Genomic DNA, 21,903 nt, shown 5'->3' on the forward strand with positions numbered 1-21,903 from the left:
TCCTGCCAAACGGAGGGTCGACAGACAGAGAGAGATGGAAGGTCCCAAGTGAAGAGCACTAAGGGACAACACATGTCCATGCATTTCCTTTCTATTTCTCTAATACGCTCTGTGAGTTTCATTTCTTTGGACAGCCTCCCTTCTGCAAGGCTCTCTGTTTGTGCTCGTTTCCCACCCCTCTCTCCCACATGTGGCAGGGACAGACGTCAGTGCCAGGCATGAGGGAGCAGACAGCAGTGAAAATCCCCAGCACAGACCTCCGTGTGGGGTTGGATGAGTCCAACATTTCCTTTCCAAGAAACAGCTCCAGCTGCAGTGTGGCAGAAGGGTGACTCAGGTGGGGGAAAATGTCAGGGGTCTGCTAAGCTGAAGCATGGACCTGCTTCCATACAGCCTGCTAGCTCAGGGACATGCTGGTGTTATGGTCTCTGCCTCACCAGAAGGCATACACGTGCCTTTACCTTTGGCAGGGTGGCTTGTGAGAGGCTGGAAATAAGAAGCCAGGTCTTGGACAGGCAAGCCGTGCTTCAGGCAGAGTGAGAGGCAGGTGGTGATGGCCCTGAAACTGAATGTTGAGTGCAGGGGCGGAAGGGGTGCTGTGGCAGTGATGACAGTGCGCCATGAAATTGGTATTTCTGTTAAATTCAAGATTTTTTAAAGTCCAGTAGAATGATGAGGATTAGTTCCTAGGCTTGTACTTTTTGTTTGTTTTTTTTATATACTTTTTATTTTCTGCTGGCTGGACCATGCCATCTCTTTTTTAACTCTGCTGGCGTCCAGTGAATTCACAATTCTCATGGTTGCCAGCAAAGTTATTTTTGCAGAAAATCGACAGCTCCTGAAGCAGGATTAAACGGCAGCAAACAAGGAGCTGAAATAGACTGGAAACATAAGTCGGAGCTTAAGACAGAAATTGCTTCCACAACAGGTGATAACTACAAGAGAAGTGCAGAATAACTACATAACTATTATGCTGAATTTTCAAAATGTTATAGCTAGTCATTGTAGGTTTTACTTATGTTTAGCAATTAAAGATTGCTACAGTTTGTGATTGTTTCAGTATCTCAGCAGGGGAGTGTTTTCTACTCCTTTGTAGAAGATGTAAGTCCTGCTGCATAAAAGCATCCTTCCTTCTCAGGAGAATCTTACTTGAGATGTCAGAAGTAAATTTTCCATTATGGACAAAATGTGATCTATAGATCTGTCATTACCTAGATGAGACAGTCATACTGACAAAGTAAAGCTGATGCCTCCAACACCTATCCTTCCACAGGTGGTGAGTGCATTGGCAAGTGTGAGATGGAAGAAGGCAGTTGGAGTGTCCAAGGGCTGTATTAGTAAAGCTCATTTCCTTACATAGGAGGCTTCCTTTCTACTACATAGATAAATAACTCAGGCTTAAAATTTAATTTGGCAGGTAATTTGTCCATAACACTACTGCTAGCAGTTGGAAAACAAAATGAGTTTAGATGTTTTTATTTGACAGCTACTGCACTCGCAAACAAAATTGTTGCTTTGATTTTTCTCTATACACAAAAACACAAGGTGGAGTTTCCACTGTTGGCTTGTGATGAAGACAAGCCGCTAGACGTGTTGTGACTACTTGACATGGACCCCAAGTCCTATCTGATCTCACATGCTGGTTTCTGGAATCTTTCTGTTTAGAGTCGGTGAGAACAAGGCCAGAAACCTGGGATTAAATCCCAGCTCTGCTGAGGGCTGTGATGCTGTGATTTCATCCCTTCCTTTTTTTTTTTTTTTTTTTTTTTTCTTTGCGATTCTGTGTCCTATCACCAGAAAACCACAGCCTTTCCCAAAGTGAGCCTCCCAGTATTATCACTCCTCCGTTTCCAGGCTCCTCCAGGGCTGATAGGCCGGGCCTTTTTCCAGCCAAAACAATTGCTAATGGAGATGTGAGGAGCTTCATTAAACTTGGAGTGATTATTCATATGTATAAAATGGCTCTGTGTTGGCAGAATCAGAGCCCGGGGCACCAGCTCAAGTAGTAACACCAAAGCAGAATAAAACTGTGTTCTCCTGGTTTTGCATGCTAAAAAATCAGCACATTCAGGTCAGCGTGAGGCATTCGCAACCTCCTTGTAGCAGCTTTAGAGGGACAGAGCTTGTAGATGGGGGTTGGCAGAGTTTGTTAACTTGTAAAACGAATTTTAGCTAAAATTTAGCTCTTTCAACAAATGCTTGAGAAAGTGTGTGTGTGTATGTGTTTGCACTTAACGCAAAGGAGTGTTTGTATAACATCTGCAAAGCGGAGGACAAGTGGGCTTGAAGGATAAAAGGTGCCAGTGCTGGATTCTGGGGTGGCTTTGGCCAAATGGATGTTGCTGCTGTTATCCCAAAACTTGCCTTTCTCCCCCTTCATAAAAGAAGGGTCCTTCTTCAGCTTGGAGTAGGGAAAGGGTTAATCTTGTGGCTATTTCTTATTTAAACAAATGCACCTGAGTAAATGAATGAACCTTTTACTTTACTGTGCCTTTTTTGTACCTTTTTAACAGAATACTTAAATCATTATATAAAATATTTTTTATATAGATGAAAGTTTTATGTTACATACGAACCAGTCAGACATTGGACCACCCTTCAAATAGCATTGGTTTTCCCTTTCCTGACCAAACTTACATAAAGTTGTTCAAGCAGGTGGTTTTCTGTCCCTTTCCCCACCTCACTCAAGAGCTGTTAAAGTGAACACTCATGTTTTTGCAGGCATTGTGGAAAAAACCCTTTCATCCTGAAAACAAGTTATTTAAAATTAAAGAAAAAAGAGAGAATTCTAATGTTGAAGTAGAACACTAGTTAGTCATACACTAGGACTAGAATGAGAGACCTATGAATGTGAAGGTTTGATTCTGGTTTTGCAAATGTTTCTGTGACATGGGAACTCCAATAGAACCAAGGAGGCTTAGGGAATCAGGGGAACAAACTGTTTCAGGGCTACATCTAGAGAGAACGACTTGCTGCCAGGTCTGTCATATGTGTGAGCAGTGGATCATATCTGGTCCCAGCAGGAAGCTAGTAACAAACCAGAGACCAAGGATGTACTTAATTCCAATATTTATAATACTTGGTATGTGGTATTAATAGTTCTAGTTTGGCTTTTGGGGTACCAATTAACCAGTCACGCTCAGTGATGCTGTGGGAAGGCAGCTGCAACAAGCTAGTTACTACAAAAGACGAGATTGCCTGTTTGCACACGTGAAAACCATTGACTGTGTTTACATCATTCACATACTCCCAGGCAGATGGGACTGAAATAGCGGCAAAACCACCATTAGGTGCACGAGGTGGCTTGCTCTGATGGTATTCAGGGTGTTTGTGTCAGTAGCCAGGTCAGGCTGCCAAAGTTATGCGTGTGGAGGGGTAGGGAGAGGTGACCACTGGAGCTGAAGGAGAGCCAGTGTCTTGTTTTCTTCTAACTTTTAATACTGTAATTCTTAATTTGTGGAGTCGCTGGGAAGGCCCAGAGCCTCTGTGCAGACTGAACCCCTGCCTTAGCCTCAACTGGGTGACTGAAAAGCCGTTGAAAGAATGGACAGTTGTTGCATGTAAGCAAGGAACTGTGTCAATTTTTGTTTCCCTTTTTCCAGTCTTGTATGTAAAAAAGAAAAGAAAAGAAAAAAAAAGGAGAGCATTTTCCTGATGGCTACATATACTAGTTTTTATTTTCTGTTTACTTGTGTTGGCAGCAGAATGAATTACAGCGAGCTGCCAAACACATGCTCCATAAACATGCCCCAAGCAAAGCAGTGGTTGCAGACCTTGCCCTGAGGGACTATACTATGGCCTCTACTTATGGGTCTTAGGGCTGGGGAGCATTTCTTCCAGGCCGCAGTGTGGTAGTTTGGAGACCGGTATTTTCAGTGCCAGAGAATTGTCCTCCAGCCAGCCCAAGCTGTTTCACATGCCCTAGGAGCGGAGCCCGCCCCCCCCGGTATGAACAGACCCACCTTGGTCACAGAGCATTCTTCGAAAAGCTGAATAATTGGCAAATGGGTGAAATTATTAATAATCTCCACCTCACAATATAGCAGCTCTTGCCATAGAAAAAAGTCACAGCTGGGGTAAGCACGCCACGGTGTTACACTGGTAATAGATGTTGCCGTTCACAAGCCATCCCTGATGGGTGACGGTAGGTGCACCATCAGCTCCTGCTGCAGAGCACAGCAGCTGGGTTGTTGCACAGTCGCCTCCTGCAGTTGCAGGAAGAATGGCTTCTCCTTCTGAGAGCTGGTAAATATTTTATCCTTTCCCTTGCTTCATGTTGGTAATTAGCAAAAGCAAGTGAGACATGATTCTCGCTATTCTTCATTCTGCTGGGTGCCAAGTCATATTTAGAATAATCTTTGTTGGTTACCACCACAATGCAGTATTTGAGCTGGGTTAAATCCCAGGAACACCCTTATAATTGAAACCAGCTGGGCGTAAATGAGCGCAAGCACCTAGGATGAATGTGGCTGCTTCAGTATCACATGAGGAAGGAATTGTTTCTCAAACAGCTGTGACCGTAATGAGATAGGGATTCACAACGGGCATGTTAAGATTCACCTACCCGGTAATAACTTGGTAATCAGTGCAGACCATGGACCACGAGTAATACATAGCCCCTTACAAAGTGCCTTGCACGCTGGATTGCTGGGCACTAGCTAAATGTTCCGGATGGTTTGAAGCTGTAGCTGCTTGCAGAAGGTGTCCTGGTGAGCCAGTACAAAGCTGACAGAGCCCGCAAATGTGGTGTAGTTATAGGCAGAATCCAGTTGTTTCCCCACTGAGAGGATGAACCTTTTTATTAATTGTATGAAATTAAAACTAATGGAAAAGAAAATTGGGCTGGAGTCAATGACTCAGCATCCTTACAACAATAATTATATATCAACAAAAGCAGCTTTTGGGAAAAAAAAAAAAAATTAGGCCCTAAAAGGGGTATGAAATACTCTTTTCAGTTGCATGAAGAGTGCAGAGAGACGAAAGCCGTTTTGCAAAGGGAAGAATTCCCATATATTATCATCAGCCCACTCTTTGCTGAGTAATCGGTTTCTATAAGCAAAAAAATGAGCAATTCAAGGAGAATGCATTGTTTCTTTTTAGAAATAGTTCATATAAGCCTAATTTCACATTTAGGCCTATATGCTGCCTACTCTCGGGGATCTAAGTCATTCTTTGTTCTGTACATTTCCTCAGTTTGTGAAAATACACATGTAAATCTTCTCAGATGAGTGGGACACAGAGTTACAGTTGAAGGAAACTATCACTTTACAGATGTTAAGTTACATGTTTTTGTATTTTACACGCTGGCATGGTACTGTCTGTCTTCCTGCTACTTTTATACATACCCTGAGTGCAGTAGTTGAGGGGAAGAAAGTAATGCCTGAATTCGCTCACTGCACAATTCACTCACTCCAGAAAAAATATGGTGCTGCTTTTCACAGGTACTCTGTGTTATTCCTCCACAGATCCCAAAGACAAATCTGAAGTAGGTAGCTTGCAGTTAGCAAACAGGTTGAATCCCAAGTGAGAAATGCCAACTTCAGTCATGTGACAACAGAACTGTTTTATATGAATGATAGGAAGTACATGGAAGCATCATTACATGCAACTATTTGATCGCCAAAAAAGCGCAGCATCGGAATTTCTCCCCAAAGTGTTCATGCAGTCAGAGGAAAAACTTTTTTATTTCGTTTCAATGGTAAAAGTGAATGGCTGAATTAGTCTGGCTGAGTTTTAAAGCAGTACTTTATCCTAGAAACGGGCTGCTTCTCTCTCCTGATGCTCTTTCTTCTTAGAGGGAGTAATTGCTGATAAGTAGATAGACCTTGTAATAACAAAAATACAATATAAAGTCATTTTAAGCTAATGACTTCACCATTGGATGCTCTGTAAATGATTTAAGATTTACATTTTTTTCTTTCTACTGTGTTATAGCCTTTCCTCATAAAACTAAATCATACATAAAATGGCTTGAATATATGTATATATATCTAGTGTTTTCCTGAAAGCGATGACATTTGAACGCCTCCAAGAATCTGAAAGATCCATACATACTTACGCGTCACAGCTACAAAATCCAGGATATGAGTTTGTTTTTAAATAAAAAAAGTTATATTTTTTTTAAGGCTTGAGCATATTGCTTGACTTGCATAAACAGTGCAAAGGTACTTCTACTGGTAAAGTAGAATCACAAACTCCTAGCAGATTTCAAACTTGCCACCAATTCCACATTTACTTTAATCAGTGCAGAAAGAGCTTGAGAAATCCAGATGTGATATGGGAGACTGGCTAGTTCGACAGATACCTAGAAGGAGAATGGGGCAGCTGTGGATGAGGCAACCTCATCTCCCAAAACTTCCATGAAGAGCACCAGCAGAAGGAGCCCTCTTCTCCCCAGCCTGGTGGTTTACTCTCCCTCCCCGTCCTGCCTGTCTTGATAAGCTACTTCACAGGTGGCTTTTGCCAGTGATGTTCTGCCCAGCAGCCGTGCAAGGACAATGGTGAAGTGTGAAGGAGCATGTAGCTCCACAGGCATCAGTGGTGGGAAGCTTGGTTTCCCCTGGGTTTCTGTCCTGTCAGGTTACTAGGACATCTATGAAGTCTCATCTGTGAATCATCTGGGTTCCCTCATGCCTAGTCAAGGATGTGCTCCCACTGCAGGTTTCCCTCTGTTGGTGTGTTTTACATTCTGTCTTGGCTGCTGAGTCTCATGGCATCATCTAGTTCATTCTTCTACCTCAGACAGGGCTAAAGCATGGCTGCATCATTCCTGAGAAACATTTGTGTCATCTGTTCTTAGCAACCTTTGTCCCCTCAGCAGTTTCCCAGTACCCCAGGCTGATAGCTTCTGGTGGGTGACTTGGTAGAATCAGAACAGTCTTCCAGATGCCTAACTTATGGTTGTCTTGCTGCAGCTTAAGTTCTTTGCTTCTTGTCCTACCCTTGGTAGAAATGACCAAGAGCCGCTTCTCTGCTTTGCTGTTACCTTTTCCTTATTTGAAAGTGGTTATCTTCTCACATCAGTCTTCTCTAAATTTAAACAAACCTAATTCCTTTCCTGGTAGGTCATGTTTTCTAGATCTGATAACTTTCTTCCTCTGGATTCTCTCCAGAGCCTTAGCACTCCAGCTGTGGATTTGTACTGCTGAACAAAGCAGAAGGAAAATCCCATGGGGCTGTAACTTTTAAAGCTTTGAGAGAAAATTTGCCATCTGCAAATTTAGAATTAGTTGGGTTTTGCCCATCTGCTCATTATCATCTTGATGTTTGTCAAAAGCTTGTTGGATTCCTGGTCCCATTGTTTTTATGTAACTGAAGCTAAGATGAAGTTCTTCATGATCTAAAAATAAAATGTTTTCTTAAAAGTGCAGTTTACCACTTCAGCGTTTGAAATCTTTATCTCGAGAATTAAGATTTTCTTTCTGGAAGAACTGTTTTAGAAATATTAGGCTGGTTGTAAGAATTATTTGGTAGCCTTCTGCAGCCATTTATAGCCAGAAGATTGGTGTGGATAACAACACTGGTGCTTTCTCAGCTGCATATTCTTGCAGGTGCCATTGCAGATTATCTCAAAAATAACTGCACTTGATCCCCTTCAAGCACAGACAATTTAGAAGATCGGGGAGACGGAATGATTTTTTCTCAGAATCTCTCAGAATCAAGGCATGTTTTCAGTCTTTTCATGTTCCTGCACCAATACCTGCAGAATGCTAATCCTTTTCCAGTGGTTATGCAATACCTCAGTGAAGGCACCATTTGGCACCTGTACGCTGAAATTCAAGAAAGTAAATTAATTGAATAGACAGACAAAATGGCTTAACTTTTGCAAGATGTTGTAAAGTACGATTCAGCTCCAGTGGCCTTTGAAAGACAGTGTTTCCGTGTTTCATTGTGCAAGTATTGAAGGATGTGAAACTTATCAAGGCCTTAAATCTGCGCTTGTCCTACACTTCTGTGAAGAGCTATTGATCTCAGTTATGGGTCTGCAAGCAGCAGCTCTCTGGGCAAGTCCAGGTTTGCATTGCTAATAAATTGAAGGCATAAGAGAATGTTTTATGCAAGCAAAGAAGTCGTTCCCTAGGTAAGATATTGTAGATCATCGTTTGGTTTTAGTTAAATCCGTTGGCTTGATCAGTTCTGACACTAGCTATCCTTGTTTCTCTGAGTTTTTAAAATAACTTTTCTAGTTATTCTAACGAGTGAGCATAATAAGTTATATCTTGTACCTTCTGAAGTTGTATTGAATGGATTGTCTGTAAAACCTATTTATAAAATCCAGTATTAACTCTAAGAGTTTCTCCATTGCTAAGTGTAGCATTACCTTGTTTGAGAGGGCAACATACCTCCATCATGCATAGAGGAAGTGCAAACCCCAGATATACTTAGAATTGCCTTAACTGGAAAGATCAGAAAGCGATTGCAAGAAAGATGCATTTAGGTTTGCAACTGAAAGAGCTTTATGTGCAGGGAAAGCTGTCTTGAAATAATGTACAAGAGAGAGACTGGTGTTAAAAGGGAAACTCTGAAGAGAGACCTCCTGACCTGCAGCTTGCTTTAAGCAATCTTAGAAAGTACAAAAAGGTTACCCAAAACCGGGTTTGGGCTTTTTTGGTTGGTTTTCTGGGTAGTGTCAAGGTGTTTAATTTTGTTAAAGTACAAGTACAAAACGGGTTCTCTAAAAGTTAACGTGATAAAAAGCAAATACAGAACTCTTCAACTTAATCTGTCATGTGTGCAAGCTCTGCTTTTGGGGAGGGGAGGGGTGGGGTCAGTTGCCTCCAGGAGATTAACTCTTCCTTCACCAAAAGTTTGTATTTTAAGATTTGGAGTTTGCTAATATAAGGAAACCTTACTTTTTATAAATTTTTATAACTTTAAACTGGACTGTAAATCCACATTTTTCACAAGAGATTTATCACTCGTTAGAAATGTGCAACAAAGCTTGCCTATTGATGGCTTGTATTATTTTTGGTAATCACATTGAACTCCAGCATAACAGGTCTGAAATTCTTCATCACAGTTGGGTCCTTACAATTCAAGCTAAGAAGGAGGTGGAATTGCCTTTTGATACGTAGAGCTGAGCTGGAAGTGATTAACTGAGTGGCTCATTATTTTCCTGGAATAAGAAGGAGCTGTTTAGTGGTTGTAATACAAGGTTTTTTTGCTCCTTGGTCCTCTAAACTTGATCTGCAATGTCAGCATTCACCAAAATGGAAATCACTAAAAGCAACCTTTAGCATGAGAGGGATTTTTTTCCAGCAGGTTGCTCCCCACTGCTATTGTACAGATGTTCTGGAAAAAATACTTGGTTGTCTTAGATTTTCGGGGCTGGAATAGTAGCTGCTAATGCCTCAAAATGATATCCAAGTAGGTAAAATGGAATGGGAAGGGAGATAGCACGTTAGTGAAAATTCACCGGTAAACACAATGCAAGATCTGACTTGAATATCAAGTAACATTAATTACTTTAGAGCCTCTCTGTTTTCCTCGTGTGCATTTTAATTATTATTTCAGCATAATGTAATAACAAGAGCTGGTTTATAGGACGATAATAAGACTTGAGGCTATGACTGTGGCAGATTTGTAAGCAGAGGGTGGTTGGGCTGAGTGAAAGGTGCCCGTGGCTGTGCGTTGCATGCTGTCGTGCCTGGGATCGGGGAGGGGAAGGATTTCCTTCCCTGAGTCACCTTTGGGGAACTGACCCAGTAACCAGTCCCACCGGTGCTGTCTTCTGGCGAAATGCTAAACCATGGTCTTGATGATGTGAGGCCAATAAAATCTCCAGTAGCCATTTTCCCCTGCACTATGGCAGTAAAACTGAAACCCCCCTAATTATCCCAGTCAACATCCAGTTATCTCTTATTTACCTAAAATTCCCCCTGTATGTGAAGGCTTAAGTGGACATGATTATTTTTGTCAGTTATTTCCCAGTATTGCTATGTTTATGCTTAGGCTAAATCTTGCATATGAGGTTCAAATCTTGCAGAGCTTGAATCTATCCTTCAGCCTCTAAGAATTCTGAAGGATGCTGTTTCACTATTTTACAAAGGTTTACATCTCCTTCTGTGTCATTCTTCAAAATGTACAAACTTCATTTTGTACGTTTTGGATTTCCCAGACAATAAGTGGTATGTTTGGCCAGGCTTCCCACTCACTTACCATTTGTGTGTGGTTCCCTGTGAATCCATCTGTTCCCTCATTATCAGTTACTAAAAGGCGTTTGAGACACTTGAGGTGGCTGGTGGGTGGACACTAACATTTTCGTAAACTGTGCTGAAATGTTCAAACCAATGTGAAGTTAAGAAATGCCTCTTTGTAGAAACAGGCATGCAAGTAAGGAAAAGAACATTCCTGGGAGTCCATTTGGCACGTACTGATTCCTCCCAGCTCCAGTTAGAGCCTGGAGAATTGGAAATACCCCATACGTTGGATGTCAGACTGGTAATGTTGGTTAGCAAGACTGAGACCACTCCCTGTTTCCCCAGTTCCAGCTCTGGTTTTTTGCAAGGCACCAGACTGTCAGGTTTGGGTTATCTCCAGCAGCTGGTTGATAGCCTGGTTTGGGTGAGGGCTGCTGTGAATATTCCTTCTTTCAGGGAGTTCTCCAGCCCAGAGGCGTTTGGTCAGAGCTGTCACGGCCACTGACGTACAGCCTCCCCTTCTTTCTCTGGGGGGTGAATGCCCTTCTGCCGCTTTTCACCTGTTATTTTACGATGCGCCGAGACCCTGCTGGGCAGGAGGCTATCAGTGTGAGGATGGAGGGGTGCAGGAGGGGAAGCCCCTCTCTTCTGTGAGCGGAGAGATCGTGCTTGCATCTCCCCCAGCAGAATAAAAATGTTGTCGTTTAGGGTTTTTTGAGTGTTTAGCCAACTAACTGGATTTTTAAGTGCGTGTGCAGCTCATGCATGCATGTTTGAACACTCCCATCCACTTAGATCAGTTAGAGTCACCAAACTTCTTCGTTTTTCAAAATAAAACTGCATTATGCCTAGACATGTTGAGCCAAATCTGTTCCTGGTGTTATTTCACTGACTTCTCAAAGAATTACACCAGAGGTGAATTTGGTCTGGTGGAGCAGCTTTTTTGCCTGGAGCAAGTCTTTACAGAAGAGTTGTATTTATCTCAAAAATATAAAAGGAACACTGACAGATCTGCAGCTCTGGTGGTGTGAGCAGGTGCAGCTATATTAAATTATTTCTTATTAAATTGATTCAGCAACTTGAAGCTTGTAATTTTTGTTCTGCTATGGTTCTGTGACAGAGACCTTTTAAAATAGGCAAAGCATATACCATTTCTTGTCATTCCTTTCTCTGGTATGATCATTGTAAAGATTTCTGTTTGTATGTAGCTCGGATTCTGATTGTATCATTTATTTGGGTAAGATCTGAAAATTACAGCCTTTTCCAGTTAATCACATTGAGCTGTGTCATCGCTAGTGTAATTCCATTTACTCCACTGACATCCGGATGAATGTGAACAATAGTTTTTGCTTTTGTTTTTAGGTTTAAGTGGTTTTAGGCTCTGGTGGTTGCTGTGGCATAAATTGGTGTGTTTCCCTTCCAGCCAGTGGAAGTATGCTGATTTACACCCGCCTGAGGATCTGGCTTAATATTTTAAGGGTGCCAGTCTTCAGCCAGATGAGATGTGTCATGTGCTGCAGAGTTTTCCCCAGTATTAAGACCCACTTTGACTATCTGTGAAAAATAACCTGATGCTCTATGCCTTCACGTAATTGCACACAGAAATGTGGTAAAGAGTTCTCCTTCTGGCAGCCTTATCACTTCACCTCTGCTGATTTGAGATAGAAGAGCTGTTAATTTCTCACTCTTCCTGGGTGCTTCCCATGCCTGTGTTACTGCCATTACTGCTCAGCTGCTGTTAACTTAGTGTCAGAAGTAGACAGAAATGTTTGCCTGGAGTTCCATGTCTTTAATGCCTTTTGGGGTTGTTTGTTTGTTTGTTTTGTAGGTTTATTTCCTTTAAGACTCCAGGCTTAGGCTTGGAGACCCCAGCCATCATCATTGAGCCCAGCAGCTGGAGCGGCAGCGAGAGTCCTGCCGAAGATATTGAAAGAATGAGTGATTCTGCAGATAAACCTATTGACAATGATGCAGAAGGTGTCTGGAGCCCTGACATTGAACAGAGCTTTCAGGAGGCTCTAGCTATCTATCCACCATGTGGGAGGAGGAAAATCATCTTATCAGATGAAGGCAAAATGTATGGTAAGTGGTACACATTTAGTCTTTGGAAATAATTATCCTGATGGGGACTGCAAAGCGCGCCTTTTTTTTACACAAAATCCCTGGCTCTGCTTTGAGTACTTTTGGAGTGAATCTGGAAGAGCTGTGTGAAGTTGAGGGGGCTCAGCTGGGCTGATGCGTGGTGCAGGGCTGCCCCAACCCCTGCCTCTGCCGCTGGCACTGGGAAGCGATGCTGATGCGGAATTGTCTTGAATGAATGCTATGCTGCGGCTGAGCGGGGCTGTTCAAAAGAAGTTTTTAAATGTGTCATTCCTTGAGCGTAAACAAAAGTAAGCATTTTTTTTTCATTATTATTTTTCAAGAAATTATGAAGGAAGGGAAATGAGAAATACAGTCTGTGTGATCGCGTGGCAGCATATGCAATACTAAATTGCAAAGCGGTAAAGTCCTTGTTGTGTTCAGAAGCCTCTCGATTAAAGAGGCAAGTTAGGGGTGCTTTTGTGCCTTTCTTTTTTTTCCTTTTTCCCTCCCTTTCCCCTTCCCTCTGCACAAACTGCTGTCGATCAGGTGCCGCGCTGACAGCATTCCATAAGTACAGGCTCCGCGGAGGGGTACCGACGTCTGCATGGCCTGCGCGGGGCTGGGCAGCCTTCTCTCCGCCGCCCCGGGACCCCCCCGCTGTTGCTGCGCCCCCCCCGGCCTTGCCCCTACCTGGCCGGGCCGCCCCGCGGCAGGGGCGGGGGCGCAGGCCCGAGCAGATGGTGCTGCAGCTGCCACCAGCTGTGCCCCCGCTGCCCCGCCCGGGGTCACGGGCGGCGGGGGCAGGACCCGGCCCCCCCGGCAGGACCTGGCCCCTGCCGCAGCTGCCGTGTGAGCCGGGCCGGGCCGCCCTGCAGCATCGCGGCTGGCCCGGGCGCCGAGGTGCCGCCCTCCGGCAGCACTGTGTCCCCCCCGCAGGACTGTGTCGTCGTCGTCCCCCCGCGCAGCAGTGTGTCCCCCCCCGGCAGCACTGTGTCCCCCCTAGGGCAGTGTCCCCCCCACAGCAGTGTCGCTTCCCTCGCCCACTCCTCGCCCGTCTCCGCCTGTTTGGATTGCATTTCGGTGTTGTTATTTTCCCTTGGAAAGGGGAGATGATTTGCTTAATTAGAAGGTTGGGCGCATTCTAGGCGGACACAAGAACGTATGTACAAACAAGCGCATTGTGTCTGTGCGCTCAAAAGCTCCACTGAGGCTTGAATCGTCCGCCAGCAGAAGGGTGTCTGCGTTTTTTTTATATCGGGATCCCTACAACCGCAGTAATCACCCCTGAAATCTGGGGTTTGGCGTTTTGAAGCATTCTTTGTGCCGTTGTATAAATTAAAGAAATTAACATATTTATCCATTCTTGGCGGCGATCGCTGGTTTAATTTAATGGTTCTCTAATCCTGAATGTTAACATTTGTTAGATTATATACATATAAAACTATTTACGCATCTCTAACTGCTGATTATTACTGCTAGCTTGTAATACCATATGCACATTTCATATATTTATGCTCATCCTAAATCAAACACTGTTTATTTTCAATCAAAAAAAGAAGGTATGCGTGTTCGATGCCGCAAACCTGACTTAAAAGTGTTGCCCAGATTGGGAAGGAAAAACTGTGTTAGGAAGCGCTGGGTCCTGTGTGAGCAGAGTTTGCATCCTGACTTTGCAGTGGATGAACTCATGTTTTCATTCTTCAAGCTGAGTAACTGCTTTGTAGTGTTTGAGGATTTATTGAAACCATGCTAGGTTTCTGAGGACTTTCTAATAGAGTCTTATGGCCCTGAGAGCATAATTGTTCTCCAAGGATTTTGAAATCAAAACAGTATAAGTGTTACAGATTCAGTGTGGCATAATGAAAATAATTTAATGCCTTTTAGTGGCATACCAAGTTTATTTCACTTACAAGAGAGACGTTGCAGTATCTCTAAGCTTCCATAGTGTTGGGGGATATTGTAATGTGTCAGTAATTCATGAACCATGTAAGACAAAAGGTCGAGAGAGCACAATTTCATTTTCTAACTGGAATTACCTTTAGATATAGGCACTAGAACAAATATGATCTTTACGGAGGCAAATACAATGATCACTCTGTGTGGATTAAGTTAAGCAGTTGTCATTTTTTATCTTTGGAGAGAGACTTTGAGAAGAGCAGAGATTTTGCTTGAAGAAATATTTTGAGTCTCTGCCTTTGATTTAATGGGAGCTTCGCGACATGCATGTAATCAGAAGCCAGTTTCATCACTGTTCCTTTATGGTGGTCTAAAATTGTCCTTCAAAGTGGCGTTTCTAAGAGGGCTGCGTACAGGCTCCTGGTCAGCTGGCTCAGGGGGAGCTGGCCGATTGCTCGGGCAGGACTGGGTGGTGTGCGGGGGGTGGCTGAGGAGTGCCTGCCTGCGGTGCCACCTGAGCAGCAGCAGCGTGGCTTGTGCTGGCAGAGCAGCCCCAGTGGTACCGAGGGACATCTGTGACCTCTCCGGGCAGCCTGAACCGCTTCAGCTGTTCCTCTACAGCTGTGGTCTTGGACAAGAAGGGGAGGGGAGGGTGTTTTCCTCTCCCCTTGCCTTCCCAAAAAAGTAACTTAGGCACCAGAGGACCACGAGACCAAAAGACTTCTGATCCTACCCCCACAAAAAAGGGTTGCAGGGCCTCGTGGCTGGGAAGGGGAAGGGGATGTCTTGGGGTGGGTTTTTTTTTGGCCCTGAGGCATCCTTGGGCTGTAAGGACGAAGTCATGACCTGTGCAAAACTGAGAGCTTTTTTCTGGCTGCCGCTGACCCTGCCACCAGTACAGGGTTACGGCTCCTTGAAGAAACCCTTAGAAAACCAAATAAAAACTTAATGAAACTCTTGTTTTTAAATTTATAGAAAATGATTGGGTAAGAAGCAAAGACGCTTGTTTTGGTTCAGAGGGGCAGATTCCAGGAACCGTAGTTTGGAAATTCTTGAGAGAAAGAGAGTGTGCTCTAAGGTCAAGGGACCAGTGATAACGTTTCTGCAGGAAAACACTGGTCACTCCTTTTCCTCCTCCCTGTGTGTGTGTGCTTGTGTGGTTGTGATGGTCTTACAGTTATGGGGTTGCTCCTAGTAGAGTATTGACTAGTAGCAGTAAATAAAATAACAAGGTGAGGAGGGGATAAATACGAAAACTTGAAGGAGGAATAGAAGAGCACATCTATAAACTGATGCTCACACTCTTTGTGAAAGCACTTGAGTGTAGCCCATGCAGAACTCATCCATTAGACCCATTTTCGTTTGTCTTGCAAGGTGCTGGTAAGAATTTGATTTCACCCGTACTGTTTTAAAAGAAGCATTGATAAAACACAAATATCATCCACTAGTGCAAAGCGGGATACCCTGATTTGCCTCGTCTCCCAGAGATCAGTGCCGATGAGTTTCTGTGCCCTTTTATGCAGCGCATAGTAAAACTCCAGCCCGTTAGAGGGCATTGGCTGTCCTGTGTTTGTACTTTGTTCGGATTGTTGGTCTTTTACTGCTGACAGTTTAGTTACTTGTAGCAATGCCTGTGAACTCACTTATTGGCAGGATATTTGCCTGTGCTTGTCTTTGCTCCTGGGAGAATGTTTTGGAAAAGATTACAGGAATGAAAGCTGCTGTGAAATGCAGCCCTACTTTTATCCCCTCTGTAACACTGAAGTCACTGGAGTTACCACGGGAATGGATTTGGCCCTGTGTGCGTGTTTTCATCTTTTTCTTGAAATTTAGGTATAGAGAGACATAGCTTTAGTGCAGCTCTAGGGTCAATGCCAAAGGAACATAAGTTGCTAGCAAGTGTAATAACGCCTGCAGTCACGTTACTATCAGCGTTGCTAACAAAAGCGGCTTTTGCCTTTAAGACAAGAAAATAGTTTGCACTTATTTTTTGGGACCTGTAAACAGCTCTTCAATTATGAATGGAATCAGTTTTGATTTGAACTGGAGGTATTCATCTCTGCAACAAAACTACTTAAAAGTGTATTAATGATTATTTTACAAGGAAGTTTTGTAGCATGTTTATTTGTTTTACAGAGAAGAATGAGCACTAATTAATGTGAGAAGGTGCATAGCAGCCTTTCAAGACTGTTGTATATGTTTATTAGGTCATGCATAAAATCTCTTTGCCTGCATTACCATGACAGTAAAAGGGAAAATGATACTTTTCATAAAAATTTCTGCTCAGATGATAGAATTTTTGCACGATGAGTAATAATAGTCTTCATTTCCAAAGCACCTTGTATAAATGCAATATTAAAATTGAACTTTGAACCAGTACGTTGGCAAAAGAAATCCTATTCTGTACGCTTGTGTGATTCTGTAGCTAGTTGCTATTGTTAGGTGTCTTTCTGGGTTCCTATTAGGAAACTGCGAGCTAACTAGCTTTATGAAGAATACAGTAACATGTTACAAATTATTTTTACTGTTGCTTTTAATTTTAAAAGTTCCATGCAAGTTACTGCCTCTATAAAGACATCACTACCTTATAAAGTTTCCACAGTATTAAGTATATTTGAATGTGAATAAGGTACTTGGAGTGATGAAATACCAGATGTGAAGTATCAGGTTGCATGTTTATTCATCTGTTATTGCAATCATTGTACAAAGATACACTCTTGTTGGGTTGTTGGTTGTGGGGGTTTTTAGGGTTTTTGTTTGTTTTTGTTGGTTTTTTGTTGGTTTTGTTTGTTGGGGTGGTTTTTTTTGTCTCAGCAATATACACAAAATGCACTGGAGGTAGGACTGCTATTATGAAAGTTAATGTTTGGGTTTCTTAGATTGTAAACAAATCTGTCTAGAAACATTCTTGCAATCCTGTGATTGCTGGCTGTATTACGTCATGGCACAGTGCATGCATTAAGGCAGGCTGCAAACCTGTGCTGAGCAATCAGTTAAAAGTGAAGAAAATGAAGGTCCGAAGATACAGTGTCTGTTTGAAAAGTTACTACTTAAATTACTCATATTATAAACAATCTGTTTATAAACGTTTTTGCAATCTGGTGATGTTCTTGCAACATCAGCATGCTTGCTTGCGAGAAGGCAATCTGGTTTTGTCAGTGAGCAATAGGCGCTGCCGTCATTAGAAATGAAGGATGTTGGGCTTACTTGTTGTCGAGGATTTCTGCAATGTGGGGGAACAGGGTTTAATCTTTCGATCTGGGCTTTCAAAAGTAATGGTTCGGGATAAAGTGGCAGAGTCTTCATGAGACAGAGAATCTTCATGAGACAGAGAGTCTTCATGAGATAGAGAATCTTTTCTTTTTCCTCTCTGCCATAAACTTCTATCCTCAAGAGAAAATCTAAGTGGGACTGTAAGAGTTGTGCATGTTCTTTTGGCTGTGTTGGGTCAGGAGAATGATGTATTCCAAAGGAAACGGGAAGTTTTGCTGAAAAGTTGTGCATCAGAAAGATCAGGACGTTCTTTGGAAGTGCTTTTTAGCACTTTGGGTTTTGTCCTCTGTCTGCTAAGTATATTCTCTTTAGTCATCCGTGTAAAGAACTCCTCGCAGAAAGTTGTCTATAGCCTGTTTGTGGGAAACAGTGTCAAACTGCAGGGCTGTTGCCCAAGTCTTCCAGTGTTTAGCAGGTACCCTTGTATTAGAGGAGCTACTAGCAACATTAGTTCTTGCCTGGAACTAAGTGGAAGCTACAAGGGCAGGTTCAGGTTAGGCATTTGACCACTTAAGAGTCATTTAATGGCTAGTCCTATTCAAATGGCTATACTAAACCGAGTAAGAGGATGATTTTCCTTTATTACGTTGCTCCTTTAGTAAAACCCTTGTTTAGAAATGGCACATGTTAGCATGAGAGCACTGACGTGATGCAACCTCACTAGAACATCCAGGATACATTTAGGTGGTTGTCTAGTATGATTTATATTAGCTCATTTTCCTTCCAGCAGTGATTTCACAAGCTGAACTTGTGATCTTGTAATTGCAGAAGGCATCGTTTTGCAGCCTTAAGAAATAGGGTTGTCGCACTAGGAGGTAGTTAAAACAGCCTTGATCAGGCTGATGTAGTGGGTTAGTTGGTTGCACAGTAATGAGAGTTCAAGGTAATTGAAAATCATGTACCCATTTGTTTGGTCTCATTCCTTGTAGAACTGGGTTTCCTCCTAAAAGCATGTTAGGGTGAACACCTTTTGGTTCAAACAACCTGGGGACAACTTCGGTTTGACAAGTAAGGCCCACATGCTCTTGGGGTTTATGATGGGCTGTCAAGTTTGGATTCCTTTTCATGAGCCCAGTATGAGATTATGGTAGAAGTTGTCTTGTTTTCTTACCAGCTTCAAATAACCAGCTGAATTATCTCACACGATCATAGCAGCAGCCCGTGGACCCACATGACCATTAAAGGGCTTATGTGGCAATGTGGAAGGTGGGTTATATTCACGTTAGACAACCCAGGCAACCCTTTCTGAGCATCCTCCTGGAAGCAGAAGAGGTAAGAAAATGTAGAAACTGTTGTTTTATAAAGGAAGAGACTGGGACAGTGCAGAGCATGACTTACATAACCAGTAACAGAAAAGAATTGACCAAAACCTAACTCTTTAACTGCCAGCAGCAACAGCACCGCCACAGTCAGCACCACTGCCATGGCTCGCACCAGCATTCAAGAGCTGCTGGAACCGGAGACTCCCAGCCAGCTGTTCAAGCCAGGTGGAGTTGGGGCCAGTGAGACGGGTGGTGAAAGCCAGGCATCTGAACCATGCTGGGAGCGAAACTTCATCCTAATGTTCCCCCTCTCCCCTAGTGGGTTTGTTCTGTGTGGGAGTGATCACAAATAACACTACAGGGAACAAGGAGCAGTGGCAACACCTTTGGTTTTCTGGGGCCATGCATTTTCCCAAGAAGTAGGTTTATATCCCACTCCACACCTCACAGGAGCGAGCCTGGGATGACTGTTGGAGAGTAAATGCTGTGGTTGTTGTGACAGGAGTCTTACACAATTCCCTGAGGGTCATGCTATTCAAAATTAGTATGTATCGTAGCTGTGTCTTACAGGGATTTCCTCACAGATGCATGCAGAATATCTTTTTTTTCTTTCTTTCTTTCTTTTGTGATGCCCTTGAGAAATGGTAGTCATACCATTGTATGAATATTTTCCTATCCTACAAACAGTTTAATGTGGGACACTTGGTCTGGAACATCAGAGGGAAACACTTCAGAGTCTGGGCTTCCAGATGATTTTAGCCTGGCTGTATAGTTTAAGGAATTAGACACTAATGGATTAACAGTTTACAGACTTTCAGTAGAAGTAATGATTTAGCTGATAGAAAAAGATTCCTCTGAAGCTTTTCTGGTTTTGTTCTAGGCATACTACAATTTCTACATTGGATGACTAAAGGATGTATTTTTGTAAGCAAAAATAATATGAATTGGGGAAGGGGAAGAAAGATGAACATAAATGTGCTAATTCCATCTCATGAATGCTCTTTTAAACATCGGGAAGTAGCATGGCTTGTTAGGCCTATTGTGAAAGGGACAACAATGCATCCCAAATTCACAAGGAAATTGAAACCCTGAGAAAGTACTGCACACCGTGGGAGTTGCTGGGATGTCAGTCAAACACCATTACAATTTTACCTACAGAGGACTCAAATAAGCACTGTTAATAGAAACTGTGGTCAACATGCGCGTTCTCTGGTGTGAGAAGTCAGCGTCACTATCGCAACTGCTTAATTACAGCCTTCCTACAACAGCCATCTCCAACTAGGTCAAGTTGCCTGAGGATTTTCCTGGATGTAGGCAGATTTTGTCCTTTTATTGAGAGCTCCTTTTTGTCTTGTTGGGGTGGTTTTCTTTGTTTTTGTTCTTTTTTTAAAAAAGAGGCGGGGGGGAGGTGGAGAGAGAGGTATCCAGATATCAGACTGTCTTGCACCCACACAATCTGATAGCATTTAGCAGCTTTGCACAGAATTAGTTAGCACAAAATCTGGCCTGCCTTTGTAAGGGGGCAGTAAGGTTGGCAGAGGTTACTGTGTGTATGACCCATCAAAAAAGATCAGATCGTCAATGCAATTCCCTGTTGGGTTGTCCTCCTTGGAGAGGGGATAGACAGGGGACCTGACAGGCAACAATGGATTCGGCTTGGACTGAATCTTTGTGTGTCTGTAGGAAACAGTATCAGACTTGATGTCTGATACTTTTGGGGGCAGCAACACAAAATATATGCCTGGGAGTGATAGGGAGCGTATTCCAGTGATCTGTGTGGAAGTAGGTGAGGTAGACCATACTATGCTTGCAGATAAGGGGCGAAATGCTTTTTCAGCATGCCTAATCATTGCAGCAAAGCTAAAACATTCCAAGTTTATTTGCCTAAAGCTGCTTCACTTTTGCTTACTTATACCTTAACATCAACTGGTTAGCCTGAAAAATAAAAGCATTACTTAAAGAGAAATCGTAGTTTAAATTGCCTTTTATGTCATATTAGCAATGCAAGTGAGTAGGCAACACAGATGAAAAAAGCATCTTCAGTCACTTGGATTCAACATCAGTCTTACCCCTAAACTAACAGGTAATACTACTGTCTTAGATATTGGGAAGAAGAAAATGTTAACCCAGAGGTTTCAGCTGCAGGTGGTTGGGAACAGCAGGCTTACTGTTGTTTGTGGATATTGTTGACAGCTGTAGATAAGTACTAAAATAATTTTCCAGAGTGAAAGTACTCGTTGAATCATTTTAAGAGGTCCTTTTATGTGATCTGATAACTTCAGCATTGAATTATTTGAACAAGAATTGCATTTTCGTTTGTTTAGTTCTTCCTTGGATAGCCTGTCAGCAATAAACCGCCTAGTACAATTAATGGTGAAGTAAGTACTTACTAATAGCCACATACATATATGCACACATATATGTGCAGGGGTGTGTGTGTGTGAATATAATGCGTTCCCTTCCAGCCAATTAAAATGAATTTAAGAGACCTCAATAATGAGGTCTACACACAATGAATTGGCTACCTCTTGGTGGGGACCTTCCTTCTTGCTTTGGTGACTGAATGCAACCTACTGTGAGAGCTATTTGCAAAGAAAGATTATGATTCATATTTGCAGTAGTTACTAGATAGGTATTTAGGCATATATTTAGATAGCTGAGGTATGCAGGCATATATTGTCTGTTACATATTTAGATTGCATCTGTATTTTTAGCTGTAGGAGGTCTAATCACCAGGGCCTGTGAAAGTGCTGAGGAGAATTACTGTAAGGGATGGCGTATGGAGGAGCCACCTCCAGAATTTTCCATTCCGCAAGGCAGTGAAAAAAGACTATTGGACCTATATAGCTGGGTTGCCAGGGGAGTGTCATTAGCAGGTGGGACAGTTCAAAAAACCCTTTGGCCTGTCCTGGCTGCCCCAAAGGCTATTGATCTCTCTCAGTCCCCATTTTCAGCAGTTGTCCCAAGTTACAGCCTCCCACTGACCTCTGCGAGTGTGACATGCAGAGCTGGTGAGGGCGGTGTGGACTCTGGCATGTGAGGTTAGCAAAGTGGGAAGAATAGGAAAGATGCACTAGAACTGGTAGTACTGAGCAAAGATAAAAATGAGGCAAAATAACCATGAAAAACCCACTTCTATTAAAATTATGGGACAGGAAGTTTTACAGGCTGCCTTTACCCCAGTGAAGAGAAGCCACCTAGAAAGATGAAGTAACTTTTCTGATGTCATCAAGAGCTTTATAGCAGAGCTG

General features: G+C 42.8%; 1 protein-coding gene across 10 annotated transcripts in view; it reads left to right on the forward strand.

Annotated features, from left to right (window-relative positions):
* Nucleotides 1-21,903, forward strand: part of TEAD1 (TEA domain transcription factor 1) — a 161,657-nt gene that overhangs the window by 43,115 nt on the left and 96,639 nt on the right. For 7 of the 10 annotated variants that reach the window (XM_055813824.1, XM_055813825.1, XM_055813827.1 and 4 more), the window contains exon 3: nucleotides 11,968-12,221. The exons of the other annotated variants lie outside the window; for them this stretch is intronic. In XM_055813824.1, the coding sequence (XP_055669799.1) occupies nucleotides 12,074-12,221 (148 nt within the window). In that variant the 5' untranslated portion in view covers nucleotides 11,968-12,073. The remainder of the gene's footprint in view (nucleotides 1-11,967; nucleotides 12,222-21,903) is intronic. 10 annotated transcript variants of the gene reach the window in all.

The sequence above is a fragment of the Falco peregrinus genome, chromosome 9 (genome assembly GCF_023634155.1).
Source record: "Falco peregrinus isolate bFalPer1 chromosome 9, bFalPer1.pri, whole genome shotgun sequence".
Classification (NCBI taxonomy): Eukaryota; Metazoa; Chordata; class Aves; order Falconiformes; family Falconidae; genus Falco; species Falco peregrinus.